This window comes from Stegostoma tigrinum, chromosome 12, assembly GCF_030684315.1.
Source record: "Stegostoma tigrinum isolate sSteTig4 chromosome 12, sSteTig4.hap1, whole genome shotgun sequence".
NCBI classification, from domain to species: domain Eukaryota; kingdom Metazoa; phylum Chordata; class Chondrichthyes; order Orectolobiformes; family Stegostomatidae; genus Stegostoma; species Stegostoma tigrinum.
In genome coordinates, this window is record NC_081365.1 from 30,187,777 (window position 1) to 30,215,655 (window position 27,879).

A 27,879-nucleotide genomic window follows, 5' to 3' on the forward strand; every position below is an offset into this window, starting at 1 on the left:
GCAAACACAATCCTGCAAAGTCGTATCAACATTTTGGGCTTGTGCCAAATTTGAGAGCTGTCTCAGTAGTCAAACAGCCCCCCTAACATAGTCATACTCACAGTGTCAAACCTGACAGACAACATCTCTACTGACACTAACACCATTCTGGATGTGTCCCAAACCACTGGCAGGACAGACCAAGGTGGCCTGTGGTCCCTGTAATGTTTCCTGTCACTGCATGCTCCAGAACATACAGACCTAAGGATTCAAGTACATAATTCTTTGAAATTTGTCACATGTAGACAAGGTGGTTAAGAAGGCGTTTAGCACGCTTGCCTTCGTTGCTTGGATCCTTGCGTAGAGGAGTTAGGATGTTATGTGACAGTTGCACAGGATGTTGGTGTTGCCTTTCTGGAGTATGGTGTACAGTTCTGGTTGCCCTGTTTATAGGAAGTGTATTTATTAAATTGGAGAGGGCTCAAAAGATTTCACAGATGTTGCCAGGAATAGAAGGTTTGAGTTATAAAGATTGGCTGAGACATTTTTCCACTGGACTGTAGGAGGTTGAAAGGTGACCTTTAGAGGTGTATCATAAGGGGCATAGATAAGGTGAGTGGAAAGGGTCTTTTCCCTTGGGCAGGGGAGTTTTAAAAACTAGGGAGCATATTTTGAAGGTCAGAGGAGAACAATTTAGAAAGGACACGAGGGGCAGCTTTTTTTAGAGTGGCTCATGTGTGAACTGCCAGAGGATGTGATGGGTGTAGTTACAGTTACAGCATTTAAAAGACATTTGGATAAGTACATGAATGGGAAAGGTTTGGAGCAATGTGTGTCAAATGCAGACAAATGGGGCTAGTTTGATTTGGGAACATGGTCAGCATGGACTAGTTGGACTGAAGGGTCTGTTTCCATGCTGTATGACTCTGATTGGTAGAGCAGTTTGAAGGAGCTTGATGGTCTATTCCTGCTCTTGTTTCATGTGAAGAGCAACTTTAACTAACAGTATATGCAGTGCCTCTTGAGATGGTAGGATTAACAACTTACATTTGCATAATGCTTTTTGTGCAGAGGGACACGCTGGGGCATTTGCAGGGGTAGTGTTGAGTTAAAATCTGATGCAGAAAGATATCAGGATAGGTGACCAAAGAGGTTGTTTTAAAGATTGTCATAAGGAGAGAGGCAGAGAGAAACAAGGAGGAAATTCTAGATGGTTGATAGAATATCCACCAGTGTTTTCGGAATGGAAATCACTGAAGTGCTGCCTGGTGGGGATGCTTTCAACATTTGAAAAGCATCTGCTATTTGAAATGCCAGTAGACAAGCAATGAACCACGTGCAGATAAGTGGGGCTTGTGTGATTTTTGTTTGTTGGTTGTTAGAAATAAGGTTGACCTGTTTCCATGCCGTATGACTCTAGGAAGTCTCTCTGGTGTGGATATGTGCTTGGATTCTCATCTTTTGGCTCAGATTTGACACTAAGGTTGCAAAAACCTCACACAGTTGCTTGCTAGAAGGATGGAATTGATTGTCTTGGGAACATGTTGTGCCCCTGTGTGTCAGTGAGGTAGCTGGGTAGCAAAGCTTCTGAAAGAGCAGGACTAATCGGACACTAATTTTTCGCATTTCTGAAATTGTGTGCACGTGTAACTTCTGGAAGTGGTTGTTGAATTATTCCATGATCAAGGTGAGTGTTGTAAGTGTGATTGCTACTGTCAAAACTAATTCTAGGGCACACCTTTTGAAGAAAGCATTCTATAAGGATCCATTGCATAGACTGCAAATGAAAATGGGAATTAATGGAATAGGTAGAAAATTGGTTAGAGGCTATTTTGAGGTAGAAGATTGTAGAGTGTATTTCTGATATGCTGCTTCTCTGGAATCTGTACAAGATACTCTATTTTTCATCATCTTTAGAAATGAGCTAGATGAAAGGAGTAAGAGGCCAAGTCCTGACAACTCCAAGGTGGTAGTCAATAATATATGTGAGAGCTGATAATTTCAAAGGTACACTGATGTATTAAGTGACCTGTGAATTGAAACTTGATTGTATGAGGTAATCTGCTTCATACTGGAAGAAAGGTGAACAAAACTCTAAATGCTGAGAAATCCGAATCTCTGAGAACAATGGTAATTGTGGCACCTTGTACAATCATTAACAAGCTCTTTGGAAATGATTGATTTTATTTTTAAAAAAAAACAAGAGGCCATTGGAGTGCTAGCACTTAGCAGAGAGAAACTGGAATACGAAGGGAGGAAATTTCTGTTATTACTAAAATACTGGGCACTGCAACTCCGCAAAGAGATTGGTTTCACAGGTTGGCGCAACATCGAGGGCCTAAGGGCCTGTACTGCGCTGTTATGTTCTATGATAGCTTAGGCTTGGTCAGTTTGCTGCTCAATTGTTAGAACAATACTTGAACTAAAGGAGGTAAATCATGAGGTGAGTTTGCGAAGACTAACTTTTCTATTCTTTTGTGTATAGAAGACTAACATAATTAATTGTGTCCAAAATGATCAGGAGTCAATTCTGTAGACAAAATGCTATTTTCTCTGATCAGTATGGAGCAAGGGTACGTATACGTTTAGAATTGGAGCTCGAACATAGTGTTGATATTGGACAACTAATCTTCACACAAGGCAGTGGAAATATAGAACTCCTCTCCTAAAAAGGTGTTGGGAGTTATAGAACCAAGGCAGGTAGAATGAAGAAATAAGTTAGTTGTGGTTTAATTGAGAAATGTTGTACTGTTTGTGTTCTTGTGTATAGTAACTATTTGCAGGCTTGGCTATCTCCTTTTTAAGAAAAGATTAGACTGTGTCTTTCTCCTTGTTCTTGCCAAATGTTTTCTGGTTCTGAAAATGTTAATTACTACTTCCTCTTTCTTTCAATTCCCTTTCAATTCTTTGCTGTTATTGAGTTTTGAGAAGATTTTTGTAGCTCACGTTGAGGTTCTGGATGTAAGTTTGCTTGCTGAGCTGGAAGATTCGTTTTCAGACGTTTTGTCACCATTCTAGGAAAAATCAGTGAGCCTCCGGTGAAGCGCTGGTGTTATGTTCCACTTTCTGTTTGTGTTTAGGTCTCCTTGGGTTGGTGATGTCATTTCCTGTGTAAGGAAATTAAGGACATTAAAATAGATTAAACACGTGACGCTGTTAGAGAGATGGTTATTATGGAGTTCAAAAATTTGCTTTCAGTTGTGGTGAGAACTCGTGGAAGAGCAGAGAGTTAAAACTGAAAGATTAGCAGCTGAATGGAAGATGAATGAGTTGCTTTGTTAAAATTTGGCTTCCGACCTCCATTTAGCCTGAGGGACTGAAGCTGGGGGAGAAGGAGATCCCACTGAAGGTAATAAAGATAATTTGCCACAGGTGTTTTCACTATAGTAAAGTAGGCCCCGTGAAGTTGTAGTGTTGGTGGTTTAGAAGAAGCACTGGGAAGATGGATATGATGAAGGAAAGCATGGTGGAGGCTAAAAATCTGCACCAGAATGTACAACCTGGTTAAGAGTTGGAGAAGAAAGTGCTAGGTCACTTGTTTGCGAGTGTAAGACCACAAGACGTGCAAAAATTAGGTCATTCAGCCCATTGAGTCTGCTCTGCCATTCAATCTTGGCAGATACGTTTCTCAACCCCATTTTCCCCATAACCTTTGATCCCCTTAACAATCAATAACCTGTCTTAAATATAGACTCATAGACACATACAGCACGGTAAGAGACTCTTGAGGCTAACTTGTCACGTCAACCAGATAGCCTAGATAAATCTAGTCCTGTTCTCCAGCATTTGGCCTATGTTTCTCAATTCTTTCTATTCTGTGTACCCATCTAAATGCCTTTCTAAATGTTGATTGTACCAGTCTCCACCAGTTCCAGAACTCTTCCACATGAGTTCTCACTACAACCGAAAGCAAATTTTTGAACTCCGTAATAACCATCTCTAACAGCGTCCTGTTCGATCTGTTTTCAATGCCCTTATCCACCAATTAAAATTACCTTGTTCAATCTTTTTAAGCTCATTCCATGCATGTACCACGCTCTGTGTGGAAAGTATTTCCCCTGAGGTCCTTTCCTTCCACCCCTAATGTCAAACCAATGCCATCTAGTTTTGGACTCTTTTCCCCCCCCCCCCCCCCCCCCCCCCCCCAACCCCTGGGGGAAAATACATTGTCTATTTATCCCTGCCCCTCGTGATTTTTAAGCCTATGTAAGGTCACCACTTGTATATACTCAAAGACCTGGCCTCCACAGCCTTCTGTGGCAATGGATTCCATTAATTTACCATTCTCTGCCTCCAGTTTCTCCTCATCTCTGTTCTGAAGGGCTTTCCCTCTTTCCTCCAAGGCTTTCTTTTAGGCTTTTGTTTAAGCCTTTCATTCCTGGGATCATTCTTGTGAACCTCCTGTGGTCCCGCTGCAGGAGCAGTACATCCTTCCAGAGGTACGGGCCCAAAATAGCGCTCAAAGCTTTAAATGTGGTCTAACCAGAGCCTTGTAAAGCCCCAGAAGTACCTCCGTGCTCTTATATTCTTGTCCTCTTGAAATAAATGCCAACATTTTATTAGCCTTTCTAACTACTGGCTCATCCTGCAAGTTAACCCTCCAAGAATGCTGGACTAGGGCTCCCAAATCCCTTTACTTCAGATTTCTGAATTTTCTCCCCATTTAGAAAATAGCCTATGCTTCTATCTTTACTACAAAAGTGCATGACCTCACACTTCCCCACATTGAATTTCATCTGCAACTTGGCTCACTCCCCTAACTTGTCAGAATCCTTCTGCAGCCTCCCCACCCTCTCAATATTACTTGTCCCTCACCTATCTTTGTATTACCTGCAAACTTAGCCAGAATTCCCTTGTTCCTTCATCATCTAGATCATTAATGTACAAAGAGAAAAGTTGTGGTCCCAACGCTGACCCTTGCAGAATACCAGCTGCAATTCTGACAAGGTCCCTTTTATCCCCACTCTGTGCTTTCTGCCAGACAGCCATTACCATCTATCAAAGCCAGTACCTTGCCTCTAACACCATGGGCCCTTATCCTACTCAGCAGCCTCCTGTGTGGCACCTTATTAAAGGCCTTCTGGAAGTCCAAGTAGATAATATCAATTGGCTTTCCTTGGCCTAACCTGATTGTTACCTCCCCAAAGAATTCTAGCAGATTTTTCAGGTGTGACCTCTTGATGAAACCATACTGATGTTGTCCTATTTTACCATGCCCTTCCAAGCATTCAGAAATCTCATCCTACACAATGGACTCAAATCTTACCAAGGTCAAGCTAATTGGCCTTTAATTTCCTGTTTGTTTTTTTTTTGCCCCTTTCTCAAACAGGGGTGTTACATTAGTGATGTTTATTTTCCCAGCTCTCTGGGACCCTCCTTTCCTCCAGTGATTCCTGAAAGATCACCACTAAAGCCTTCACAATCTCCTTCGGACCTCTGAGTGTAGCCTATCTGTCCCAGGTTTTTTATCCAACTTCAGACTCTTTTTTTTTTTTTTTTTCTTTTTGCACCTCCTCCCGTGCCCCCTGATTCTCACTTGAATTTTTGGTCTGTTACTCATGTCTTCAGACTGATGCAAAGTACTTGTTCATTCCTCCACCATTTCTTTGTTCCCCATTGCTACTACTCCAGCATCACTTCCCAGTGCCCCAGTGTCCACTTTTGCCCTTGATATATTCAAAGAAACTCCTCTTGCAATCTTCTTTTATATTACTGGCTAGCTTACTCTAATATTTTTTCCTTTTTTTGTCGGTTATCCTCTCTCCAATTCCCTGGCTTCCCACTGCCCTTTGCCACATTATATACTTTCTCATTTGCTTTCATGCTGTCCTTGACTTCCCTTGTTATCTCTGGTTGCCTCATCCTCACTTTTTAGTATGTTTCTCTTTGCGGTGTCTCCTGAATTACTCCCAAAAACTCCTGCCATTGCTGTTCCACTGCCATTCCTGCTAGGCTCCTCCCCCAGTCAATACTGGCCAGCTCTTCCCTCATGCCTCTGAAGTTGCTTTGATTAAACTGTGTAATGCCATAATATCTGATTTTTCAGCTTTTCCCTCTCACATTGCAGAGTAAATTCTATCATTGTTATGGTCATTGCCTCCTCAGCGTTCCTTCATCTTAAGCTCCCTTATCAAATCTATCTCATTGCACATCACTAAATCCAAAATTGCCTATTCCCTATTGGAGTCCACCACAAGCTGTTCCAAAAAGCCATTTCAAAGGCATTCCACAAATTCCTTTCTTGCAATTGACTACCAACCTGATTTTTCCCAGTCCATCTGCATTCTGAAATCTTCCATAATCACTGTAACTTTGCCTTTCTTGCACATCTCTTTCTATTTCTCGATATATCTTGTCTCCCAAGTCCTGACTTAATGTCCTATATCTATATCTGTCTGTCAACTGTTCGGAGCCCTGTATGTAACTCTCATTATGACTTTTTTAGAACCCTTTGTGGTTCCTCAATTCTACCCACAAATTTTGTACCATCTGACCCTATTTTGTTTCTTGCTATTGATTTTTAATTTCATTTCCTACTAATAAGTCATCCCCACCCCATCTGCCTATCTTTTTTTGGTAGGACGTATATCCTTGGATATTTAGCTTCCTGTCCTGATTCCCCCATGCAGCCATGTCTGTGATACTTATCACATGATACCTGTCAATTTCAATTCGCACTACAAGCTCTGTTACTTTTTTATACTGCGTGCATTCAGATGCCATACCTTTTTTAGTCTTTTTATTTACGGTCCTTTTCACTGTGACCCCTTTCATCCAATATGCTTGGAGTTAGAATCCTAACCATGCAATTGAATATGCCCCAACAGATGCAGACCTACCGTTTTCTTTCCCATTGGTTGTTATGCTACTTAGTTTTACCCTTTCCTTCCCCCACTTTGATAGTTCTGTTGAACACCTACTTATCCTTTTTGCTAGAACATTGGTTTCAAGTCAGTTCAGGTGGAAACCATCCCAGCGGTACAGATACCTCATGTTTCAACACTGAAGCTAGTGTCCCAAGAAATGGAAACCTCTCTCTGGCACCACTCCTTTAGCCACATATTCACTTCCCCTATTCTTGAGTCCCTCTGCCAATTTGCACGTGGCTTGGGTAGTTATCTAGAGATTGTAACACTTGTTCCTTAATTTTTCTGAAAATCTCCAGACAGGTCCTCTTTCCTTGTCTTGCCTATGTTTGTCTCAACTGTGGACCACAGCAACTAGATCCTCCCCCTGTCTCTCCAATATCCTTTCAAAGTGGCCAGAGATGTCCCTCACCCTGGCATTGGCACGCCACATACCACGTGGGGCTCTGAAGAAGGGTCAAGGCCCGAAACATCAGCTTTCCTGCTCCTCTGATGCGGCTTAGCCTGCTGTGTTCGTCCAGCTCTACACCTTGTATTCTGGGACTCTGGATCCTGCTTACAAAAAATATTATCTATTCTCCTAACTACATAATTCCCTACAACTACCACTTGTCTTTTTGCTCGCCCCTCTTGACTGACCAGCTGGCTCATCCTCCCTACAGCCCTGCCCCTCATCCACACCCAGGAGCATGTACCTCATACTTGTTGGACAAGGTGAAGAGCTGAGGCTCCTCTGTGCCTGACTGCAAGTTCCCTCTACCTGCTGTGCTTGCAGTCACACTCTGCTGTCCCTGACCACTGACTGAATTTAAGGTATTTAATCTACCAGATGTGACCGCATCCTGAAACAAAGCATCCAGATAACTGACCCCCTCCCAGATGCGCCACAGTGTCTGAAGCTTGGACTCCATCTCATCAATTCTGAGCCACTGTTCCTCCAGCAGCCAACTCGTGTCAGGAGGAGCAGGTAAATAAATTAAAAATGACATACTCCCATATCTCAATCTTTGGTGACAGATGTAATTGGAAGTATGCCCCTCATGATACAACTGAGGTATTACAGGAAGTATATCCTGGGAGGTTTCCAGACTCTGGTAATATGGTAACAAAACTTGAAGAATAAAACTAAGGATGTTGAAGTTCAATTATCGGAGACAATGTTTGATTGAATGGTTAAGGGAAAAATCCTGAACAGGTGGAGGACAAAGTGGATATTTTTAGTTGTGAAGTTTGCTGAATTACAATGGAAAGATGGGAAAACTAAAGCAGTTGTATCAAAAATCATACACAGAAGAAGAATCTGAGTGTATCGTAGAATGTTACTTCCTTAAAAATGTCACCTTGATGAAGAAATGGAGATGCAAGTGAGAAGTGGTCAGAAGTTCAAGTTTTATTACCTGGGGTTTGTAGAGAGCAAGTGTTGCAGGTAACATATGAGTTACGAATACGTTGTCATTTGCATGTAAGGAACACTCCAGCCAAAATACACAAGCACTTTCATTGGCCTGGACTGTAAGGATGTGGTTGAATTTTGCCTGACAGACTATGCGTGTCAGGTAATTGGAAAACGTCAGGTAGTGATTAAAACCAGCACCCTTAATACCTTTTTGAGGAACCTATTTAACAAAGGTCTTAACTGATAATGTAGGGCACCTACCTTTTTTAAAAAAAAAAGTGGGAATCAGTTTTTGGTGACCATAATGGATATGTCCATTAGATTTCTAGAGTCCATTCCATTATGCAGTATTGTAGAGGATTAGTGTGTGGAGCTGGAGGAGCACTGTCAGCCCCATCAGAGCAGGAGGAAAGTCAATGTTTTAGGTTGGGACCCTTTTTCTTCAGGACTCTGAGCATCTGCAGTTCTTGTTATCTCCAAGGATTATAGAGGAGTTGTGCAATTTTTTTTCCAGATATGGACTACCTACGGAGAGACAAATTTTACAACGGTCAAATTTTATATCAAAGTTATTCAAAGAAGTTATGGATAGCTTAGGAGTAAAACAATTCAAATATGTACCATGCAGAATTGCAGGGAACATTCGACTGGTGGCATCAAACTTTTTAAAGACCATGTTCATAGAATCATATAATTCCTACACTGTGGGAACCTGCACTTCAGCCATCAAGTCCACCTTAGCATCCCACCCAGACCCATCTGCCATCCCCTTCCCTATAACCCACCTAATTTACACATCCCTGAACACTATGGGCAATTTAGAGTGACCAATCCACCTAGCCTGTCCACCTTTTTGACTGGTGGAAACCCACGCAGACATGGCGAGAATGTATGCAAACCTCATAGAGTTGCTCAAGGGCAGAAGTGAACCTGGTCCCCTGGCACTGTGAGGCTGCAGTGCTAACCACTGAGCCACCATGCTGCCCAAGTTGGGGACTATCAAGAGAATTGGCAGAAATGAATTCCATTTGTTGTCTCTTTTTTTTGCAATTAGGGATGCACCAAATTGTGAATTTATCAAATTCAGCCCCCATTTGAATTAGCTTTTGGGCACAAGGTGAAAGGACCACTGAAAAGTAAGGAGAAATTGAATCCGAGTTCAGAGACCATATATTTGGATTGTGGTAAATTTTAGGAAATAATTTAATGGAGTGGGTGAATTAAATCAATAGCATTAAAAGTAGCACAGTGTGTGATGAGATAACAGCAAGGTGTAGAGCTGTATGAACACAGCAGGCTGAGCAGGAAAGCTGATGTTTCGGGCGTAGACCCTTCAGAAATGGGGGAGGGGCAGGGGCTTCTGAAATAAATAGAGGGGGAGGCAGATAGGTGGAGAGGGGATAGCCTGGTCAGAGAGGCAAGGGTGGAGCCAATAAAGGTGAGTGTAGGTGGGGAGGTATGGGAGGAGATGCTCTGTCCAGGGAGGATGGTGTGTGATGAAACTGGAAATGGAAATGGACAAGAAATCAAAAATTTGTAATTTTGCTGATGGAGCTAAAATGTTAGTGTTACTTCCAGTGGTAGGTGAATGTTTTAAAAGCAAGGTTCAGTAGGCCTTATTAAATCAAAAGGAAATTGAGCAAGTGAGGTGAATCATTTGATAACACCAGATACAAAGAAGTCTGTGTCATGTGAATATGCTCAATTGGTATATTGATAAAGAAGGCAAACAAAAGGAGAATGTAGTACTGGTTACACTACAGCATGAGGAACCAAGTTCAGAGGATTCTGAATTGGGCAATGCCCAATCTAGTTTGAAGAATGTGGAAGTTCTCAAAAATTGGATGTGGACAGATGGTCCTATGGAATGTGAAAACAGACGTTATCTAATACCATCAATGAAGGAGGTACTATGATTCCTGAGTGAGTTTTTTTATCGACAGTTCGCACTGAATTTTAGCAGCATGGTTGCTCCACTGACTGAATTATTGAAGAAATGTAGGAAATTTCAGTGGATGGAAGATTCTTATTTGGCATTGGACAGCCTGAAAGCTGTGTTAACCACTGCCCCAGTGTTAGCTGCACCTAATTCTACAAAGCTATTAAAGGTGGCATTGATGTGTGTGTGGGTGTGGGTGTTGGTGCTGTACTCTTACATGATGAGAAAATAAAGATCTCTTAGGTATTTTTTGAGAAAATTGAGCCATCCTCAATGGAAATTGTCCATGATTTTGACAAGGAAACATTCACCTTGGTGTTGGCATTGCAATGTTTCCATATTTACACTGCTGGCCATGTGTCTGAGACAATTGCATATTTGATCATAACCCCTTAAAGTTTTTGGAGAAAATTAAGGGGACACATTCCAGACTTGATATGGAGCTGCTTATTGCAGCCATTCAATTTGAAAATTTTACATGTGTCAGGACGAGAGAATGTAATTGCTGACACGTTGTGACTGAAGACAGATGGAGCCATTTGATGGCGGGAATAAACAGACTGCAATCACTGTGTAATCGTGAATGTTGGCATGCATAGAGCCAATATAAAGTATTTGAATGGTACTGTACTAATAGTGTAAGATGACTTTTTAAAAATGAAGCCATCTTTGAACGTTAGTGCACTTTTTTAAAGGGAGAGTTGTGATGAAGCTGTGACATTGAGTTACAGAATAATGAGACACTCATTCATGTCTGAGGTGTGAAGAAATTTTATTCTCCCAAAGTGCAGTGAATGACTAGAATTTTGTACCCCAAGAGTTGGAGAACACTTGAAAGTATTTCAGAGGAAGTAAATAGTTTTTTTGGAATATCAAAAAGTCATGTGTTGGGAGCTGGCATGAAAGCAGAGCTGAGGCCTAAGGTGAACAAGCATAATCTTAGAGCAAGCTTCAGGAGCTGAATGGCCTATTCCTACTGATATTTCAAGTTCACACACCAGATTTTTCCCTCCGTGATCTGCAAAAGCGCAACACTCTAGACAACACACACTACTCAATTATTTTTAAAACTGCAGCCATCTCTTTGCACATCTCTTTCAAAGCTTTGTTTTAAAATTGTTTTTCAACTAGGGACTAGAAAAAGGAAAATAAAATGTGATACTTGCATTTTAATTGGTTTGAATATCTTCCAAACTGTGGACATCAAGCTAACAGGTGTATAGTCTTCCACTCTCTCCCTCATCTTCCCTTCTGAAATAGTGGAAGTTGTGTTTGCTAATTTGTAGTGAGCACTTTTCTGTGATCTAAATAATTGAAAAAATGACCATTAGCTCATCCATTGACACTACGACTATGACTACGGCCTTGTTTGAATGTTGTCTGGTCCAGAGATTATCAAACCTCAGTGCAGCTATTTTTTTCCCCCAAGTAGTACCTTTTTTAGATTAGATTCCCTACAGTGTGGAAACAGGCCCTTCAGCCCAACAAGTCTACACCGCCCCTTGAAGCATCCCACCCAGACCCATACCCCATAACCCCCACACACCTGAACACTATGGGCAATTTAGCATGGCCAGTCCACCTAGCTTGTACATCTTTGGACTGTGGGAGGAAACCAGAGCACCCGGAGGAAACGCATGCAGATGTGGGGAGAGTGTGCAAACTCCGCGCACAGTCACCCAAGGCCGGAATTGAACCCGGGTCCCTGGCGCTGTGAGGCTGCAGTGCTAACCACTGAGCCACCGTGCCACCCTTTTTACTGATGCTAATTTCTCTTAGTACTTCAGTTCATAAGTCCCTTAGTCACTTACTATTTCTAGGATACTTTGAGTAATCTTTTTGTGATGACAGCTGCCAAGTAACAATTTCTTTCCCTGATCTCCATTGTAATTTCACTGTCCCCATTAATAGGTCCACATTCATCCGTTCTCATCTCTTTTCCTTTCACGTATTGATAGAAGCAGGGTTTTGCTGTTTCCTTAACAATTTTTGTTCTCCTTTTGCTTGGTCCTAAATTACACTCAGTCCTCCGGGTTATCATGCTTAGTGGCATTATTAAATGCCTTTTTCCTTTAATTTAATGCAGTTAATTTTTTTGCATTAACTATATGGTTGGGTCATGTTTTTCTTAGTTTTTGCCTTTAGAATGCATATTTTTTTTCTTCTAGCCCTTGTATTTCTTTTGAATTCGAGCCATTGCCTATCTACTGTCAAATCCTGTGTATTTTTCCTATTCATCCGAGTCCCTCATTCTTAATTGTCATTGCTCAGAGTTAAGGCTACAGTCTTAGAGTGAGCTGTGTTGCATTCAAGCTTCATGTAAAATTTTCATATTATATTCACTTTCCCATGACTCCTTTTTACAGCAAGGCTATTAGTTGCCCTTCCACATACAATTCCAAATACAAAATTGCCACATCCTGGGTTGGCTCCTCCAACGGACTGTTCAAGAATTCCATCTTGTAAACACTGTTTGTTTTGTAATTTATCCTTTCCAGCAGTTGACTTAGTTAACTGTCTATATGCAAATCAAAATAGCCTGTTTTCATGCATCTCTAATTTCCTGACTAACAGTATGTCAGGATTAGTACTACATTCAAGTTTTCTCTAAGCCACTCTCAACACTGTTCCCCTTTTTTTTGTTTCTTATCCTCACCCTCACTTTTTGTGTATCTTGATCCTTGGAACAAAGACCCACTGGTAGTAACATACTGATGGGATCCTTTTGTGTGCTGTCCCACCTCTTTCTTTTACCTCTTTTTGTTTATCCTGTCTAAATGTGGAATATGATTGGATAATCAGTTCATTCTTGATCACCCTATAATCACTTCTCTGTAATGGCAGTTAAATCTTATCTACTTACCTCCATTGGATGTGTAAATCATTAATCAAAGTTGAGTACAGTTGCTTTGGGAGTCTATTGTCAACATGCCCCTCCAGCAAAGTTGGCTATTGATGCTGACCATGGTGGCTTGGGAGGCATTGTTGGTGTTTGCCTGCTACTAGTTTTGGAGAATCTTGTGAAGGCACTGCCTGCGGATTTTAATTGAGAAATTTTGTCTTTTTGATCTACAGCTTGCTCTCTTGGCGCATGAATGTATTTGTTTTGCTTTCAATGTTTTATATCATATCTTTCCCAGTACCTTTTTGTGGAAGTTCAGAGAGACAGCATCAAGACATCTTTTATCTGATTTTAGCTCTTTAATTGTCGAGTTGCTCCAGTGTGACACAATTTGAGATCCGCACTGACAAGTACTGTTTACTCGTGTTGCTTCAACTGCTTTGTGGTATAGGTTAATTGACCAATAGTAAGACTGAATAGTTCATAATTAATCAGCTAATTGCAGCCTCTATTTGTTTTACGAATGCTATGTTTCTGATCCTCCCGGTTCTCTACCATAATTTTACTTCCCAGGACATGTTATGAGGTTATGGTCAGAAGCTTCCTTCATGTTTGAGCGAACTGCTCAATTTCCAGTGATTTCATTTTATACTAAATTTATGAATTTCCCTTGTGTTGCAGATTTACAAAGTTGTTGTGAAGATTGGCTTGATTATGCACTGGTGCAGAGTGACCGTTTCAGTATGGACGATCGCTCCACAAAAGAAACTCTTTTTCCCTGCTATGTCCATCGGCCCCTTTTCATATTGCTGATACTGATGACAGTACTGATGCTGATTTTAAATTTGCATAATATAAAGGTATGTGCGGTAATATAGCCAACATGCTTGAAGTAAAATGATCATGTGCACTGTGGCTTGAAGTAGGATTGTTTTTAAAAAATGAAATGGTTCGTTTCTCCTGCACCATGTGTTGAAATGGAGAATGCTAATTTGATCACGTTTGTGTTTTTTCTCTGAATGAGTGGGTATTGCTGAGTTTTCTCCCAGTCTGAATGCTGTTGAGTTGTATGTGCTCAGTGTATGGTGACCATTTGGGTTCCAGACCACCCCTCATACTGTCATTGACCATCTAATTAGAAGGGACACCACAATCGTCTGAAGATGTTTTGTTTTTTCTTCTCCCTTTCTCCACCTATGAAGATAAATATGATACTCCATTCAGAATCACATCAGGATTTCCGAGTAGGAATAGTGAATTTGGGTCTTACTGATGAGTGCCGTAACATCAGTTAGAAGTTTAAGTCAATTGTCTCTGTGCAGTTCTGCTGTTCACATTTTACGAAAGAACTTAAATTTATAATGAATGCAGTGAAGAGAAAGTTCATGAAATTGTTCCCTAAGATGGTGTATTTGTCCTATGATGACTTAGTAAATTTGGCTTAAATTTGTTAAAGTCTTTTTAAGAATAAGTCATGATCTCAATGAAACTTTGAAGGGGCTTATGGCGTGTATTCAGATCCCTATTCAAGGAATCTAGAGTTTGTGGACAGCTTTGGGATATCAGTAGATCAGAGACTAGGAATACTCGGGGAATCATTCATCTTCTGACTCCCCAAGTCCTGTTCATCTGCAAGGCATGTGTCAGGAGTTTGATGGAATCTCCTCATACCAAGATGATTTAAGCTCCCACAACGCACTCTGAACTTGACACCATCCAAGGCAGAGCTTGATTTGTATTGCACCCACTCCCGGCACTGCCATTGTCCAGTGGTAGCAGTATGTACTATCTACAAGATGTATTGTGGAAATTTTCCAAAGATCCTTAGACACACCTTAAAGAACCCACAACTGTGTAGACCCACTTCCATCTAGAAGGACAAGGGCAGCATATACATGGGAACAACATCGCTTGTAAGCTAACTCCAAGCCATCTACAATCCTGGGTTGGAAACATGTTGCTGGATCAAAATTCTGGAATTCCCTCCGAGGGCATCCTGGGACTATCTACAGCACATGGACTTTAGCTCACCAGACACCTTCTAAAAGGCAACTAGGTCCTGCCAGCAATACCCACATCTCATGAGAATTAAGGAAATGAAAAAGATCTAAGGAGGCTTTACACAGACTTGAAGAGTGAGTGGCAAGCAACTGGCAGTTGAGATGAACAAATGAGTAAGGAGTGGAAGTGGTCTGTTGAGCTCCTTAATCCCATTCCTGTCTTCTGTGGGATCGTGCCAAATCTGACTGTAACCTCAAATCCACATTCCTGCCCATTGTTAAACAATAATTGTACTTTTGTTTGCTTTGAAAATATTCAAGGGCTTTTCTTCCACTGCCTTTTTTCAGGAAGAAACTTTCAATGTCTTCCATCTTCTGAGAGAAAACATTTTGCCTCCTTTCCATTTTAAATAGGCATCCTCTGATTTTTAACCGGTGACCTCCAGCTCACAATTCTCCTTTTAAGAGGAAACACCTTGCATATGTACCTGTTAGGACCTTCTCAGGATCTTGTATATTTCAATCAGGTTGACTATGACTCTTTTAAACTCCAGTGGATACATGCCAAGCCTATCCACTGTTTCCTCAGAGTAAACCCCTCATTCCATGCTCGTAAACCCTCTAAACTGCCTCCAACACAATGTGACTGTGCTTGAATACAATATAATGTAACGAAGTGTGAAGTTAACCACTTTGGTACAAAAATGTGGAAAGGTAAGTTGAGGGTTATTGAACAGGAGCATGCTGATTGCTTTGGACATCATGTATCACTGAATTATAGCATGCTCATAATCTCTAGAGTTTCAAAGAATGCGAAGCATTCTTACTGAAATGTTTAGGATCACCCCATTGTCATAAACATTAGACAATACAAGCTCAGTCACCTTTTTAATTTCATCTTAACAGTCCTGTTATCCCAGAAATCAGTGTTGTAAATTTCTGTTGAACTCCCTCTATGACAAGTATGTCCTTCCTTGGATAAGAGACAATATTCAGTACTCCGGATGTGGAGTGCTAAGGCTTTGTACAAATGCAGTAAGACATCTTTTGCTCTCGTATTCGGCTCCTTTTGTGATGTCGTTTACTTTCCCAATTGCTTTTTGCATCTGAACATTAGCTCAAAGTGACTTGTGCAAGAAAATCAAGATTTTTTTTTACTTTGGATGTCAACACTTCCTAATCTCTCACCATTTTAAGAATGCCTTTCCAGTTTGTGTTCTACAGATGTGGCCAATTCATATTTTTTAATATTCTATTTCATCTGCCTTGTTTATGCCCTTTTATTCTGGCAACTTGTCTATGTCCCCTTATACTTGTCTTCCAATGTACAAGAACCATTCTAGATTCAGAAGTTTGGAAGGTGATGGCCAATGCGTTAATTTGTGGACAGTGTCTTTCAGACTTTGGGATATAAATCATGACTATGTTCAGGGGATTTATTAACTTGTAGACACTATATTTTGCCAGTACAATTGCTTGTTTCTCATTTCTTTCCTTGTTTACATTCATTCTGTGGTTTTAGCATTTCTGGGAGGATTTTGAGATTCCTGGGTGAAGGGTACTATGTATTTGTGTAGCTTTCTCCTCATTCTGTTGTATCTACCTACAATAGACCCGCATCTGCCTTTACTAATTTCTTCCACTTTAGATATCTGGAAGCTTTTACTGTCTGTTTTTATATTTCATGCTACTTTACTTCCCTATTTTACTTTCACCTCAGGTTTTTTTGGGTTGTCTGTTGAGATTCTAAAATCAGTCCTTGGGCTCACTCCTTTCTCTTTGCAACTTTTTAATGCCTCTGAAGACCAGAAGAAGGTCATTTAGCACTTTCAGCCTGTTTCACCATTCAGTAGAATCATTGCTGATCTAATGTTCCTTATCTCTACTTTACTGTTAATCTCAATGCTTGATTTCCCTGACTTCAGCCTGAAGTATTCACAAGACTCTGCCCCCGCAGCTGTCTGTGACAATGAATTCCAAAGACACTCATCCCACGTTTATACTCCATTTCTCTACTTTTTGCCCACTTATACTTCTTATTTGCCTCTCTCCCTCCCGCTCCCTCCCAAAACCTGCTTGTCCACCTATTCGTTTTATTGGCAAACATGGCCACAACACATTTCACATCTTTCTTCCGAGTCATTAATAATATTGTAAACAATTGCATCCCAGCATTGATCTTCGTGGAACCCCACAAGTCACAGATTGCCAACCTGAAAAAGATCTCCATATCCCCACTTGCTGTTTCCTGTCCATTAACTAACTAATTTTCAATCCATACCCATATATTACCTTCAACACTATGCTGTTACCCTATGACTTAACCTTTTTGTGAGGTACCTTGTCAAATGTCTTTTACATCTATTGCTTCCCTTCTGTCCACTGTTTGAGACTTGCTGAAAAACTCAATTGGTGAGACATATTTTCCCCTTTCATGAAGTCATGCTGGCTCTTACTTTGATCTGTTGTAGTCTTTACCTTCACTTGTTGGCCACAGTTGTGTATCTTTTCTCGTTGGCTTTTTGTGTCTCAAAAGCAATATAGTTTTGTTGTAAACAATGTATTAATTCTTTAAGTGTCAGCCATTGCCTATCTACTCTCATGCTGTAAGACAGATTCACTACTTACGACAACCACTTTTTCACCTCATGGTTTTGTAGTCTTGTTTGGTCATTAAGACCCTGGTTTTGTATTGCACTGCATTTTCTTTCAAACTTTACATAAGACATTCAGGTAATCTGGTCAGCCTTCCCTGAAGGCTGTCCTATTGATATTCCTTTCTCATTCCATATACTGGATCTTAAACAGCCCAATCTCTAATGAGTTTTTCAATATACTGTTTTAGGAAATTGTCTTGTATGTATTCCAGAAATTTAACTTCCACTGCAATACTACTGGTTAGGTTTACCCAGTCTATATAGTACCCATGACTACTGCATTACCTCTTTTTTTTTTTAACATGTGTCTCTTAATTTCCTGAGTTGTACTTTGTCCTAGTTACCACCACTGTTTTGGTGACGCAAACAACTCCTGGCAAAGTCTGCTGCTGATTGATGTTCCTACATCCTGATTTTCCAATCCAAAATCATCTCACTGTTGTACTGATCCCTTCCTTTTATTAATTGTGCTTGCGCCTCTCTTTACTTTTTATTTATTGTTTCTAAATGTCGAACATCCTTAACACTTTATGGGTCTTTGACACTTTGTTTAATACTGGCCTTTGTTCTGTTGCCTTTCACTGTTGCTTTCTATTCTTCCTAACTTTATCAGGTTGCTTCTCTTTTATCTGACTTCCCTCTCAGGTTACATCTTAGTGGGATGGGGACCTATCTTTCTTTTACAAATCCCATCTGCCCCAGAAACTTCCAATTCTTCAGAAGCGTAGAGCAATCTCTCCTGCACTTTGTTCAGTCCTGTTTGTGTACTTGCTAGCATGTGGCATTTGGTGTCATTTAGAAATAACTGTCTTTGGAAGTCCTGCTTTTCAGTGTTTTTTGCTGAGTTCCTAAATCCTCCTTTTAAGGATATTACGGTTCTTTGCGCCAATGTTATTTATCAATGTGAACCACTACGTCTGGTAGTTCACCCTCTCTTGCAAAAGAATGCCCTGTAGCCACACGGTGGCAATCTTGCTATGTGCATTGGGAGGCAGCACACCATTTTGACATCTCATCAATGACTACAGAAGTGCCTGTATGTTCCCCAACTACTGCATCTCTTACCACTATTCCCCCCCTCCCCTCCCTATTTGAGCAGTTGAGCCATTGTACTGTGGGTTCGTTTTAGCTGCGCTCCTGTGAGCCGAGGAATAACCTTCACCAGTAGCAAAACAGAACAGTGGTGAGTGAACCAGATGTACTCGGACTCCAGTGCTCCCTGCATGGCCCTCCTAGATTGACTGGTCACCCTCTGCCTGCATTCTCTTAACCTGCAGTGTGACAGCCTTCCTAAATGTGCTCTTCAGATAGCACTTAACCTCTTGGATGGTGTGTCATGGTGATTCCAACTGATTTTCTGAGCTCCAGTTTCTATTACGAGTGACACTTCCTGTATACATGGTTGTCTGAGACATGAGGAGGTGTAAATGGTTTTGGATGCAAGTTTTGCACAGCTGAGTTGATCTGCCATGTATTAACTTTAATTTGCAGACTATACTTCTATGTTTTAAAAGTATTCAAAGATTTTTTTTGAGGAAAAGAGTTTTAAAGACTCCTGATCACCTCCAGATTTTTTAAACTCCTCTCAGTTTTAAAGGGCTAACTTCTGTTTTTCCTGATTCTTCTGTAAGAGGAAACATCTCCCCCGTATCCTACCCACACGACCCATCAGAATCTTGTTTGAGTTTGTTCTGTGGTTTTGGTTTTGTCACTAGTTTTTTTTCCATTGCCTTCCCCTCAAGAGCAGGGCACTGAGGCAGGTCATAAACAATTCAGCTGAAATGGGAATGTGTTGAATGACATTCTGAACTCTGCAGCAGTCACCTAACTATCTAACATGCTGCTGGGCCTGCTGTGTTCATCCAACCTCACATTTTATTACCTTGGATTCTCCAGCAGGCCTGACTGCTTTAGTTGCAGAGGCTGGTGTTGTCAGCTAAAAGCTGACAGCCATCTGTTGCGTCAGATGGGGCTGGATCTGTTGCCCTTGATAAGTAAAACCTTGCCATGTGTGAAATAGCTGTGACTGGTGCATTTTCAGCGACTTTTTGGGCAGCAGGGCCGGAATCCTGAAGATCCCCTAAATAAAAGCAAAATACTGCAGATGCTGGAAATCAGAAAAACATTGCAAATGCTGCAGAAACTCAGCAGGTTTGATAGAATGAGTGAAAATTGAAACATAATTAATTATCTTATAAGACTGGTAGGAGTATTCTCTATTTGATCTTGAAATTTTAACTCTGTTTCTTCCTCAGATGTGCTGAGTTTCTCCAATATCGTCTGAATTAGTTACTCAAAAAGCTTGCATGTGGTGCGGCATTCTTGAAGCCTGTTATCTGATCCACTCTTCTGTGCTTTTTGTTGAAAGTGTTTTGGAGATAAAATGTGTGATGACAGTGCAAAAAAATGTTCATAATGAATACTTTTTCTTTTCATAGTATGATAAATATTCAATTTCTGGATCCGAATCTAAATGGAGGAGTTACCCAACTCCAAAATTTTATTCTGCTGTGAGGCAGAAGGTGGAAACCAAGAGCCTCCATTGGATTGACAGGTTGTTGCAATATGGCTACCAGAATCACAGCTTCACCCCTGAAGAAAGGTCAGAGGGAACGCTCCTCATGAAAATGATCGAATGGCCAAAACCACCCAACTCTTCTGTGCCCTTTGAGAAAAGCAGCGACCCAGCACATGCTCACTTTGTAATTGTAAATTCTGCAAAGACTTTCTACGTGGGAGATCAGTTACAAGTGATGCTGCAGATGTACGATTTTGAAGGTCACCCAAAGCGATATGGAGGTGACTATCTCCAAGCTCGGATCCACACCCCAGCTTTAAAAGCTGGTTCAGTAGGCACGGTTATAGACAACCAAAATGGATTTTACTATATCAATTTTAATTTATCGTGGCCGGGGAAAGTTGAAATTTCCGTTTCATTGGTTCATCCCAGTGAAGGGATACAAGCACTTAAAAGACTACGTGAGGAACGGTCAGGGAGAGTGTATTTTAAAAGTACCTTCAAACATCGGGGTGCTTCAGAAACCACTGTGTGTAATCTTTATTTGCCTCAAACTGAGCCACTCTGTAACTTTACTGATCCCAGGACTGGGGAGCCCTGGTTCTGTTACAAACCAAAGAAGCTTCCCTGCTCTGCTCGTGTCAACCATTTTAAAGGAGGCTATGAGAAAAACCTCTTAATTGGGGAAGAGAAGCATTATTTCCAAAGGTAATTGAATTAATGTTCTTCTATTTATTTTTCTTTTAACAGTCTGCTTGAGATTAAGACTTCATAAGAATGAGGTATAGAACCAAACATCCCAATTCTAGGGTATACTTTAAGAGGGAAGTCAAGAGGGCAATAAGCTGATGTGAGCTATCTTTGGCAAATAAGACTAAGGAGAATCCAAAGAATCTTGCAAATACATTAAGGACAAAGGGGTAATAGGGAGAGAATAGGGCCCCTTAGACAACCTTGCTGATTTTTTATGTGGAACTGCTGGAGGTTGGGGAGCTACTGATGCAAAATACTTTGTTTACTGTGGAGAAGGATATGGTAGATAGAGAAGCTGAGGAAATATGGAGCAACATCTTGAAAAATCTCCATATTGCAGAGGAATCAGCACTGGATGTTTTAACAAAAGTTAGATAAATCTCCAGGACCTGGTCAGGTATACCCTCAAACTCTGTGGGAATCTAGAGAAGTCGTTGCTGAGTTATTTCTATTATTGATAGAGGTGCTGGAAGACCTGGAGACTGGCTAATATGGTGTGCCACAAAACATCCAGTGAACCTACAGACAATGAGCCTGCTGTTAGTGGACAAGTTGTTGGAGGGAATCCTGAGGGACAGGATTTGGAAAGGCATGGACTGATTAGGCATAGTTGACGTGGTATTGTGCGTGGGAACATGTTTCACGAACTTGATTGAGTTTTTGTTTTTGAAGAAGTAACGAAGAAGCTTGGTAGAGCAGTGGACATGATCTTCATGGACTTCAGTAAGGCATCCTCATGGTAGACTGTTTTTAGCAAGGCTGGATCACATGGAATACAAGGAGAACTAGCTATTCAGATACAGAACTGGCTTGAAGATGGGTGGTGGAGGGTTGCCCTTTTAGGCTGGGAGTGTGTGACAGCAGTGTGCCATAAGGGTTGGTTCTGTATCCACTTGCTTTTTGTCATTCCTATAAATGATGGAAATGTGAACCTAGGATGTATTGTTAGCAAGCTTGCAGATGACTCCAAAGTTGGAGGTGTAGTGGACAGTGATTTAAGGTTACCTCCAGAGTGCAATGGGATCTTGATCTGATGGGCCAAAATGCCAGATGTAGTTTAATTTAGATGTTTAATATTCAGGTCACTCCACTAACAGAAGGATGTGCATGCTTTGGAGAGGGTACAAAAAAGGTTTATCAGGTTGTTGCTTGGCTTGGAAGATTTTAGCTGTGAAGAAAGGTTGGATAGTCTAGGCTTACTTTCACTGGAACACAGGAGGTTGAGGGCTAACCTTGTGAAGCTTATTAGATTGTGAATGGTGTGGTTAGAGTGGAAAGTATGAGGCTTTTTCACAGGGTGGAGGGATCAATTATTAGGGGACACAGATTCAAGGTGTGGGGTGTGCATTGTGGAGTTTAAAAGGTATGTGGGAGGCAAATTCTTCATGCAAAGGAATGTCCTGCCAGAGGAGGTGGTGGAAGCAGACACAATAGCAACATTCAAGAAGCAAAAAGAAGGAGAGAATAGGATCCTGTATGTGAAGACAGCTTTAGCATGGAAGAGCAAAATGCGGTGGGGCATGTTCCTGTTGCTCTAGATAAATGTGAGGTGCTGCATTTTGGAAAGGAAAATCGGGCAGGACTCTTGTACTTAAGGGTAAGGTCCTGGGAAGTGTTGCTGAACAGAGGCCTTGGAGTGCAGGTTCATTTGCTCCTTCAAGTGGAGTTGCAGGTTGACTGGATAGTGAAGGCAGTGTTTGGTATGCTCGCCTTTATTGCCAGTGCATTGAATATAGGAGGTGGGAGGTCACATTGCAGCTGTACAGCTTCTGGAGTACTGCATGCAGTTCTGGACTCGCTGCTATAGGAAGGATATTGTGAAACTTGAAAAGGGATCAGAGAAAATTTGAAGATGTTGCCAGCTTTGGGAAGTTTGTGCTATGGGGAGAGGCTGGATAGGCTGAGTCTGTTTTCCCTGGAGTGTCAGAGGCTGAGGGGCTGATCTTACTGAGGTGTATAAAATCATGACAAGCATGGATAGGGTAACAAGAAAAGGTCTTTTTCTCCAGGGTTTGGAGGGGGCGTGGGTGCGTGCACGTGGGGTTTAGTACATAACTAGAGAGCATAGGTTTAAGGTGAGAGGGGAAGAGATTTGAAAGGGATCTACTTTTTCACGTGGAGGGTAGTGTTTGAATGGAATGAGCTATCAGAGGAAGTGGTGGGGGCTGTTTCAAGTACAATGTTTTAAAAGGCATCTGGATGGGTAATGAATAGGAAGGGTTTAAGATGGATATGGGCCAAATGTTTGCAAATGGGATAGATTTGTTTCAGATATTTGGTTGGCATGGATGAGTTGAACTGAAGGGTCTGTTTCTCTGCTTATCTCTCTGACTATGACTGTGGCTCTGGTTCTGACTCTGACTGACTCTGGGAAGTCAATTAGAAACATGACTGCATTTAACAGCAACAAAACCTGAGATTATGAAGTGACTAACGTAGCAAAACACGTCCAGGTGCCCTAGAGGAGTTTTATCTAACAAAATGTGACTCAGCTGCATAGGACATAGCAGCACATTGATCAAAAGCTTAGTTGAAGTTGCAGGCCTTGAGCACCTTTTTAAAGGAGACGGAAATTGCAGGGGAAGTTCTGGAAGTCCCATCCAACACATGGGGTGTTGTCTACCAAAGATCCAGCTGTCGATCATTGAGCCTTTTTTTAATGCAGATTTTGCAAATGGGCAAAATTGGAGGTACGTATCTAAAACATTTGGCTGGATGCATATTACAGAAGTAGGGAGGGGAAAAATCCCTGGAAATGGGGCTTGGTGTTTGTTGTTGTCACCTTGTTTCAGACAATTCAAGTGGTACTACAGTGAGCTGGAAAACTTAAAAGAATAATTCCCTGCTCTTTCCACCCCTGCTTTTTTTTAAACATGCTGTTTAAGACCTTCCACTTCAACTCAGCTTATGAACAACTGTGGTTTAAAAGATCTAGTTGCCAAACTAGGTCTGTTGTAGGTGATGAGGGAACCAACAAGAGGGAAAGACATACTAGACTTCATCCTTTCTGATCTCCCTGCTGCAAGTGCATCAGTCCATGACAGTATTGGTAAGAGTGACCACCACACAGTCCCTGCAGAGACTAAGTCCTGCCTTAACAGTGAGACTAACTTCCACAGTGCCATATAACACAATCTCTGTGCTCAACCGGACAGACTTTGAACAGATCTAACAACTCAGTAGTAGGTATCTGAGGTGCTGTGGGCCATCAATAGCAGCAGAATTACACTCTAGCACAATGTGCAACCTCAGAAATGCACATTCCCATTCAGCTGTTACCATCAAGCCAGTGGATCAACCCTTGTTCAATGGAGAATGCAGAAGGCATGCCAAGAGCAGCACCAGGCATACCTGAAGATGAGGTGTCAGCTTGGTGAAGCCACCAAACAGGACTACTTTCATGCCAAACAACATGAGCGCCAAGTAATGGAGCTAAGTGATCCCACAACCAACAGATCAGATCTAAGCTCTGCAGTCCTGCCACATCCAGTCTTGAATGGTGGTGGACAACTAAACAACTCACTGAAGGAGGCGGCTCCACAAATATCCCCATCTTTGATGGAAGAGCCCAGCATATCTGTGCAAAAGATAAGGCTGAAGCTTTCAGCAATCTTCAGCCAGAAGTGCTGAGTGGATGAACTATCTTGGCTGCTTCTGGTAGTTCCCAGCATTACAGATACCAGCCTTCAGCCAATCTGATCCATTCTATGTGCTGTCGAGGCCCTGGATACTGCACAGGCTGTGGACCCTGACAACGTTTTCTGGCAATAGTACTGAAGACTTGTGTTCCAGAACCTGCAGCTCCCCTAGGCAAGCTGTTCCAGCACAGTTACAACTGAGTCGATTTATCAACAGTGCTATCAGGTAGCACATGCTTGGTGCCCCCAGTTTGGGTTCTGCCTGGGCCACTTGCCTCTTGACTCTTATTTATAGCCTTGGTTCAAATATAGGTAAAAGAGTTGAATTCCAGAGGTGAGGTGAGAGTGACAGCCCTTGACATCAAGCTATATTTGACCAAGTTTGGCATGACAGAGCCCTAGCAAAACTTGAATCAATGGGTAATGAGGTGGGGGGAGCTTTCGAGTGGTTGTAGTCATACCTAGTACACAGGCAGGTGGTTGTTGGAGGTCTGTTATTTCAACTCCACAGAATCTCTGCAGGAGTTCCTCAGGGTAGTCTCCTAGACCCACACGTCTTCAGCAGCTTCATTGTGACCTTCCTCCTCTTGTAAGGGCAGATGATTGATTGATTGTGTGCAATACTCAGCACCATTCCTGACTCCTCCAGACATTTTAAAGCATTCTGTGTCCAAATGCAAGAAGGTCTGGACAATATCCAGGCTTGGGCTGAAAAGTGGCAAGTAACAACATTCACACCACACAAATGCCAGGCTATGACCATTACCAATAACAGACAATCTAACTACTGCCCCTTAACATTCAGTGGTGTTACCACCACTGACTTGCCCCCATCGTCCACATACTGGAAGTTTTCATTGATCAGCAACTCAACTGTATTCACCACCATAAATACAATGGCTACAAGAGCAGGTCAGATACTAGTAATACTGTGGCGAATAACTTATTAAAGCCCACCCACCATGTGCAAGAGTTGAGTCAGGACTATGTTGGAATACTTCCCACTTGATAACTTTATCTCGTGTCCCCTTTTTGTCGTCTTGACTTCTCTTTCAAGTACTGCCGCCTCTTCTAGGTGTTCAATCAATCCCTAATGTCTTATTCTTGACCAAAGCCTCAATTTCTCTACTCATCAAGCATTCCCTACACCTACCAGCCTTGCCCTTCACTCCAACAGGAACATATACTGTCTCTGGACTTGTTATCTCCTTTTTGAATGCTTCCCATTTTCCAGCCGTCGTTTTACCTGTGGACGTCCACCCCAATCAACTTTTGAAAGTTCTTGCCTAAAACTGTCAAATTTGGCCCCTCTCCAATTTATAACTTCTAACTTTTAGATCCAGTCTATCCTTTTACATCACTATTTAAACTTAAATTTTCTCTCTCCACCCCCTCCTTTTTAAATCTGTCCTTCAAGCAACTGGCTATTGCTGTGGTCTTACTGAGATGGGATCTGTTTCCTTGCTCTCCTTTGTTTCCTTCCAGTATTATTCTCCTATGAGTCCCAGATCCATTAGAAGTTTCTCTCAATATCCGACCCCAGTAGTGCAACTTGGACCAATTGTTCACCACTATCTAAATACTTAGTAGTCTAATCTTTGCCAGAAAGGCATGGGAGCGGTGAGGATTGGGGTCCAGCAACTCTGCTGTGCAGCAGGAGGACATGTGCCTCAAAGGCAGTTTTTTTTTTAACCAAATCCCTGCCCGACAACTCCTAGTCAATGCACAGGAGGTACACTCCTCAAAACTGACTTCTAGAGTTTACCTATTAACTAACTTAGACAAACTGCAGCAGTTGAGGAACTATCACACCAGGAATATCATTGGTGTATTCATCCAATTGCTGGTCAATTATCTTGCTCCCTTCATCCGCTTGAATTCCTCACCATCATGTGGGATATTTGCTCTCTAAATCAGACTCCGTCTGGGTGATTGAAATGTATGAGGTTTTGGGATTTGAATCCTAAGGCGATTTTAGTCACTTCTGCTCCAGCTCACCCAAGAATGCCAGAAATGTTGATCCCTTTCCCACCTGGGTCTCGAATTTTGTAACAGATAAATAATAGTCAGCCAAATTAGATTCTTAATACAACTTCCTCCTTTGTTAGTAACTCTTTAGTTCTCGGAAAGCACACAATCAACACGTTATTCCATCTCTTCAGAGATTCTAGATGCTACGTTACAAGAGGAACTGACCAGGTTCTCTCTGGGTTGTAGTCTTCTGAGTTCCAAGCTCAGGGTTTCTTCTTCATGGTGGTTAGTGTTACATTCTTGCTGTTGATTTCTTTGAGCTGCCTTTAAATGACTTTTCCCAGTCATGAAGACTGGGGTGGCACAGTGGCTCTGTGGTTAGCACTGCTTCTCGGTGCCAGCAACCCAGGTTCGATTCCACCCTCTGGCAACTGGCTGTGTGGAGTTCTCCCAGTGTCTGTGTGGGTTTCCTCTGGGTGCTCAGTTTCTCTCCTACAGTCTAGAGATGTGCAGGGTAGGTGGATTGGCCTTGCTAAATTGCCCATAGTGTTCAGAGGTATGTAGATTAGGTGGGTTACAGGGGATGGATCTGGATGGGATATTCTGAGGGTTGGTGTGGACTTGATGGGCAAAATGGCCTGTTGCCCCACTGTAGGGATACTATGAAAAAAGACTGAGGTGGCATGTTCCCTTGCTCAAGACACTCTAGTTCTGAGCTCATCTAAGAGTTGTACAAAATAGGAGACATCTGTGTCTATGGTTCCTGTTATCAGTCTTATTTTATCCTGTTTTGCAACCCCACAGTTTCAAATAACCATGTTTCCTGTCAGCTGTCTGGTTTTACTACTTGTTTCACGGCAAGCTGATCCAGTCTGTATGTCAAGTTAGCATAATATCCCATCATGCCTGTTGAGTTTCACTTGTTAGCCATGGGGCCACAGTTATCCATAAGGTCACAATCATTTGCACTGGCCTCTGTCTCTGCTCCCACATTGTTACCTCTGGAGTCTCCTAAGGATCTATCTTTGGCTCCCTCTTTACCTCATTGACCTGCTGTCCCTCAGTGAAAATATGCAAGTGCACATCATTCTTTTCCACACATATTGACTAAATCCATGTTCAGCTCATCAGCATGGTTTTCAAATCCTTCACCGCTCATCAGCATGGTTTTCAAATCCTTCACCGTTTCTAAATTGTCAGACTGCTTATTTAACGTCCAGTGCCTTAAGAAGCAGAAGTTTCCTTCACTTAAATATTGGGATGATTGACACTTCTTTTGATTTCAGATCCCTACTTCATCTCTGTCTCTGCAACTACCTA

The 27,879-nt window shown here is 41.7% G+C and overlaps 1 protein-coding gene across 1 annotated transcript in view; it reads left to right on the forward strand.

Annotated features, from left to right (window-relative positions):
* Window positions 1-27,879, forward strand: part of nxpe3 (neurexophilin and PC-esterase domain family, member 3) — a 50,764-nt gene that overhangs the window by 9,692 nt on the left and 13,193 nt on the right. The window contains exons 4-5 of the mRNA XM_059650254.1: window positions 13,704-13,882; window positions 20,118-20,905. Coding sequence (XP_059506237.1) covers window positions 13,704-13,882; window positions 20,118-20,905 — 967 coding nt within the window. The remainder of the gene's footprint in view (window positions 1-13,703; window positions 13,883-20,117; window positions 20,906-27,879) is intronic.